We start from the raw sequence: 5,856 nt of genomic DNA, 5'->3' as shown, positions 1-5,856 counted from the left end.
TAGCAGCCGCAACCCCGCGGCCGCTGCCTTTCCTATCTCATCCTCCGTCGGCCCCCTCCAGCCCTCTCCCGGCTGGAAGCTCCTCGGTTCCTATGCCTGCAGCTGGAGCAACAGAGCAACAAGGCACGGAGAGCTTTAAGACTGGAAGCTGGAGAAAACATGCAGCTTCACTGTGGTAACTAGCGCTGAAATCCGTAGCCGGCAGTGTTCCTTCACGTCTTGCTCTGCCCCTTCCACTGGCAATCAACTTCCGCTTCCGGTCCCGGCGACCCGGCTCCGCTGTGAAGACCTGTGCATTGTGGGAACTCTTTCCTTTCTCACTCCTCGGCCATCTTGGCGGCTGCTCTTGGTGCGTGAGGTCCGCCGGGCCGAGGTTTGGGCAGTACGGGGAACCACGAGGGTTACCGATTGGGGCTCCGGATCCTAAAATTCCTGTCCTGTCCTCTGTATTTTCTAGGTTGGGGGCCGTCCCACACCTAAGGCAGGAAGATGGTGGCCGCAAAGAAGACGGTGAGTGAAGCGGGCCAGGGCCGGAGGCGTATTCACGTGGAGAGATACGGCCCAGCCCGGGCGGGCACATCTGGGCACACTGGGGGAGACAGTATGCCCACTGGTATTTGGAGGGTCCCAAAAGGAACCCAAGAGATCTTCTCAGTAACTTGGGATCTTCACGTCGGAGGTTTTATTAAGGGACTCCGCCTTCCGGAAAGCTGGACCCTAGTTTTGAGGTAGTTGCGAATAAATTCTTCAAGTCCGTGTTAAATGTTTGCTTTGTAGAAAAAGTCGCTGGAGTCGATCAACTCTAGGCTCCAACTCGTTATGAAAAGTGGAAAGTACGTGCTGGGATACAAGCAGACTTTGAAGATGATCCGGCAAGGCAAGGCGAAACTAGTTATCCTCGCCAATAACTGCCCAGCTTTGAGGTAATCGAAGAAACCTCTCATTTTGTTTGTTGCCCACCGCGAATTCGTCGTGAGCTAATATTCGGGGCATAAACCTGTAATTTGAGTATTATGAAGTTAATTTTCTGTGGAACTTGTTTTCCATGTCAACGCTTACAAAACAATTATTACATTTGCTATTACAGTGTTTGGGTAAATTTTCCCTCCCTTTTATCCATATACTTTATCTAAATTTATCCTTGGGAGAAATATGTGACATAAGGGGTAAAAACCAAACAGATCGCCAAAATGAGGAAAGCTCAGAACTTGAACATAATTTGTCTTTCTGTGTATTTTGTGTTCTGTTTTCTTTATTTTTTGGTGTTTCTTTTTGCTTTGCAGTGTTTAAAAATTCTTCATTAAATCTTTTAGTGTAGAATCATTTAGTACAGCCCACTATATCAGAGCACCCAGGCTTTCTTGACTTGTTTTGAAATTGAACCTAGTGTGTATTGTAAATAAGCTAAAGAAACTGGGAACTTGTAGAAATTTAAAAGCCATGCGAGCACTTCCCTACCGTTGTTGATTTTCTATGACAATGCATAACCTGCTCTCACAGCGTTTTATATAGGGTATCTGTATTTAATTGGAAAAGCCTAGGGTTCCATCCATTCTGTCCCAAGGTTTGGTCAAGCCCTCTTTGACATTTGCTTTCTATAATAGTACCTCTCAAAAGAGAATGTGCTTACGAATCATGTGGGTGATCTTGTGAAAATCGGATTTTAAATGCAGATTCTGATTCAGTGGGTCTGGAAAGGAGCCTGAGATGACATTTTAACAAGCCCATTGTAATAATGCTGTTGGCCTGTAGAAAACCCCTTTCAATTTCCTAAACCCATAAGTAACTATTAATTTAGTGGACAACCTCAGGTTAATTTAAGATGCAGATTAAAAGCATGTGATATTAGTTGTCCAATATTGACTTTGGGTAAGCAATCATGACTCCCCATTCATTGCAACAAAGGGTGATGGAAATAGCTTGTCTTTTAAAGGTAATTTGGATTTGAATTCTGGATCTTTTATGTACTATTCTGGAGCTCAGAATTATGGGGGGCAGTGTGTGTTGGTATCATTACCTGAGTTAGAGGTTGTCATGGAAATGATATAAAATGGCACATATTATATGCTAAATAAATAATGGCTTCCTTTTATTTGCACCCTGTTCTCTTTTGCCATAAGCATAGGTGCTATTTTAAACATGGTAGGTATTCACTAAGTATTCAGTGGTTGGCAAGAAACTTTGAAAACCCTGTATTGTGTAAGAAATCCTAGGAAAGCTGACTTGTGTTGGTTAATGGATATGATAATATGTTTCTAAGAGTAACTGGTGGTTTGGTTACTGTGTGAAAGCCTTGCCAACATTAAAACTAATGAGAAACAGTAACATTTAGTTGGTCAGTCACTTGGCATGGCACTTACTTGTCTGTGTTTGATTCCCACAGGAAATCCGAAATTGAGTACTATGCCATGTTGGCCAAAACTGGTGTCCATCACTATAGTGGCAATAATATTGAATTGGGCACAGCATGTGGAAAATACTACAGAGTATGCACACTCGCTATCATTGATCCAGGTATGCTTTTAAATCACAAAATCATTTTATTTCTTTCTTTTAATATAATGCACAAGTATTCCTTAGTTCCTAAAGTTGGAAAGGAATAAGAATTTATATAGGAAGAGGTAGCCTATAGTTTTATTTTGCAGGGAATTGATATTGAGTACATCAGTGCATTATAATTGTTTGATTTAAATTTTTTTTTTTTTACTTTAAAATCATGAATTTTATCTGACGTATCTAAGACAAGGACCATGGATTTAGTAATTTTGGGGGGAAAGGAAAAGTGGATTTGATTTAGCCATCTCTAAACTTTCCCTAAAGAAAAGAAGGAAACAGATTGTGGGCTGTGAAAATTTTTAAGAATTTCAGTGCTGGTTTAGAAAGTATACTTGAAGACAGGGAACTTGGTGTGGAAATACAGGATTATAAAGTAGAGAAATAATGAGATAAAATAAGAGGAAAGTTGTCTTTGTTGACTGCCTGAGCACAGGTAAAATTAAGTTGAAAGAAAGTACCTACAAATATACATTATCTTCTGTTTTGAACTTGGGAATTTTTAATTACTTCATAATAAATATGCTGCGAATATTCTCGCTGTCCTGGTTTTGTGATAATCAGGGCAGGCTAAGCATTCGCTATATTAGGACCATGCATGTGTCCCCAGACCGAGGCTTTCTCCTAGGTCTGGTTTTTAAAATGCTGGTGATAAGCCTAGTCTGATTTATTACATGATCATCCTGTATGGGAAATGGCTATAAGTCGGGGTATCTTTGGCAATCTTAAGAGATATAGCAACTGCAAATACTTTTTGAAAATAATCAGTACTAGCTTTGCAGAGCTATGTCGAAAGGCATACCTAAAGGAGGGAATATTTGTGATTGCCAGTTGCCATTAAATGATTTGTAAATGTGTTTTATTTTATTTTCTAGGTGATTCTGATATCATTAGAAGCATGCCAGAACAGACTGGTGAAAAGTAAATTATATAAAAATTTTCTTTAATAAAACTGGTCAGAGCTTGTTTTAAAAACATTGTATCCATTTCAGTTATTTTCCTTTATATCTTTTTCAGTTCTTTTTCCTGAAAGTAAGTCTAAAAAGGGTGAGGCACCTAAAGGTGGTCACAACTTTGGGGTTAAGAGAGATACCCTCATTTTCAGTTTTCTTTACTTGTAAAGGGAGTGCATGGAGTTCCTTTCCAGTACTAGGTTTTTAATAGATTTAATTTTCATAGTTTCTGTCTCGAGACATTGTTAACATCTTTATATTTGAATATGCTTATGAGGCAAAAAGGTTAAATAATAACCAAAGTTGCAGTTTGCAGTCCATTTAAAATCTACCAAATCTGAGTAGCAAAGAGGAATAAATGAAATATGTTCTCCCACCCCCAGAATGCTGTCATAGACTAAGAAAAGCTCTAATGACCATTAATGAAGAAGGAACTTTGCTGTGGGTAGGCAGTGGTAGGGATAAATGAACTATACTTGGACAACTTCAGAACAATCCCAGGTATTCAATAAATGTTAAATCCAAGATTGCTTGAAGTGTGTTTTATATAATTTTAGTCCTAAAAGATATGCTTATGAAGTGTGCTGTGTGTTCAGAAGAATTAATTTTGGGGAAAAAACTGACTTAGCTACATTTGTGATTAATTTCCTTGATTTGCATTCTTGAAAAGTATATGTGTGTGCATGTTGGCATGCTGGTAGGATATACCCTGTCCAATCTTCTGGGCTTTGAGGGAGCTATAGAAATGACAGAATAACTAGAATTTTAGAATGTCTCCCAGTCTCCATCTCTCTTTTGTAAGCAGCTCTTGGTAGATAAAGTGAAACATAGGAAACGAGTGTGCTTTCTATATACTATCCAGAAAGGTGCACGGTGACTGTAGAGCAAATTTTCTGGCAGAAGCCTGGGACATGGAGTCAGAGGCTTAATCTGCCTCTTAATAGCTATGTAACAACCATGGGTGAGTCAAAGGGCCAGTTTGACAGATGAAGAAGTTGGTTTCTTTCTTGCTAACATCATATAATTTTAATTTGTCCCTAAAGTTAATCTGAGGTTGTCATGTATGTAATTTGGAGAGACTGACTATTCTCAAGTAGGGTTTTCTTGCTGGTTCAGTTACTTAATATTTCTTAGTCCTTTTGACATGATGATCAGCCCATTGTTTGTTATGGAGGGCTGTGGCATACTGCAAGATATTTCTCCTGGTTTCCCTTCCATGTCATTGTAATCATACCCTCAAATGCTGTCTGCATATACAAGTTGGCATCGCCTATTTGAGAGCCACTGATGTTATATGGAAATTTTTAAAATGTCTTAAGGTGTTCATGTTTACATGTCCAGAGATTGGTATGCTCGAAGTAGTTTAAAATGTTTAAAATCTTTTATCTTGGAAAAGAATTGCTTGATCAAACTCCTGGTCTCTAATGCCATCAGCTCTGTAAAATGTTTCCATCTCTTAATTAAGGAATTTCATTTATTGTCCGCTGACTTGGTCAATTTCCCATCCTTCCCCCCACAAATTGACCTTTCACACTATTTAGGTTATCTTGGATTATTTTTCCCTCCAGGTTGACTAGTTCCAATTTAACTTCTTAAATTGAAGGAAACAACATTGTAGCTGCACTGTACTATTACTTACAATTTTTCTGTAACGTCTATTTCAACTGCAGATATTTTGGCTTTTTTTTTTTTAATTTTTAATTTTTTTAGAAAATAATTTGATTTCTAGAGCCTCTTAGGTAGTGATAATGTGCTATATAAAATTATTTGGCTTTTACCTTTTTCCTCATGTACTTTTTGTGCCTCATAGTTTTTTTCCCCACAAATCATCCAGTATTTTATTGAACAGTTTTTGAAGTTATGTGAAAAGAAATCTTTTAACATTTGATTACATTTCAGTGGTAAAGCTAGTTTTTAACTTGTGACTATGAGAATCTGTATATGACAAAATGGTAGACCTGTATCTGAACTGTATAAAGTGTTTTTAAAAATATATACAAATAAATATATATTTTAAACAAATATGATTGATAATAGTGTAAGTTTCTATTATGCACTTGTAGAAAGGAATTATAATTTATCCAGAAAAGACATTTGGCCTTTCCAATAAAGGTAATTTAGATAAGAAGTAAAACAGTTCATAAAAATTCTTTGTGTATAAATTGAATCACATTGTTTTTCCACCCCAAAAGCCCATTTAATAGACTCTGAGAGACAAACTCCATAATGTTATAATTTGCATTTCATATTCTTGATAAATTAATATTGACCTTTTATTTTAGCAAAAACAAAGGTTAATGGTTTATGTCTTCTCCCACTCTATAATGTTTTCAAAGTAAAACTTCCAGTT

The 5,856-nt window shown here is 37.5% G+C and overlaps 1 protein-coding gene and 1 non-coding gene across 3 annotated transcripts; both read left to right on the top strand.

Annotated features, from left to right (window-relative positions):
- Nucleotides 1–268: 268 nt before the first annotated feature.
- On the top strand, nt 269–3,528 carry RPL30 (ribosomal protein L30). Of its 2 annotated transcripts, none has more exons than XM_077167299.1 (5): nt 269–349; nt 458–510; nt 778–923; nt 2,384–2,514; nt 3,429–3,528. In XM_077167299.1, the coding sequence occupies exons 2-5, from the start codon at nt 490–492 to the stop codon at nt 3,476–3,478; spliced, it is 348 nt and encodes a 115-aa protein (XP_077023414.1). In that variant the 5' UTR covers nt 269–349; nt 458–489; the 3' UTR covers nt 3,479–3,528. The 2 variants fall into 2 exon arrangements, with proteins under 2 accessions (XP_077023414.1, XP_077023415.1); XM_077167300.1 differs by having other exon boundaries at nt 319–358.
- On the top strand, nt 3,079–3,210 carry LOC143689262 (small nucleolar RNA SNORA72). The gene has a single exon (XR_013178710.1). It is a non-coding gene; the product is annotated as a small nucleolar RNA SNORA72 (small nucleolar RNA).
- Nucleotides 3,529–5,856: the final 2,328 nt, after the last annotated feature.

Source organism: Tamandua tetradactyla, chromosome 6, assembly GCF_023851605.1.
Source record: "Tamandua tetradactyla isolate mTamTet1 chromosome 6, mTamTet1.pri, whole genome shotgun sequence".
In the NCBI taxonomy this organism is placed as follows: Eukaryota; Metazoa; Chordata; class Mammalia; order Pilosa; family Myrmecophagidae; genus Tamandua; species Tamandua tetradactyla.
This window is presented reverse-complemented; position numbering and strand designations above follow the sequence as displayed.

Bases quoted from the DNA above. Each gene is read 5' to 3' on its own strand.
- RPL30 (XM_077167299.1), top strand. From the start codon at position 490: ATGGTGGCCGCAAAGAAGACG. The intron at 511-777 runs GTGAGTGAAGCG...TTTGCTTTGTAG, and splicing joins TGGTGGCCGCAAAGAAGACG to AAAAAGTCGCTGGAGTCGAT. The intron at 924-2,383 runs GTAATCGAAGAA...TGATTCCCACAG, and splicing joins AATAACTGCCCAGCTTTGAG to GAAATCCGAAATTGAGTACT.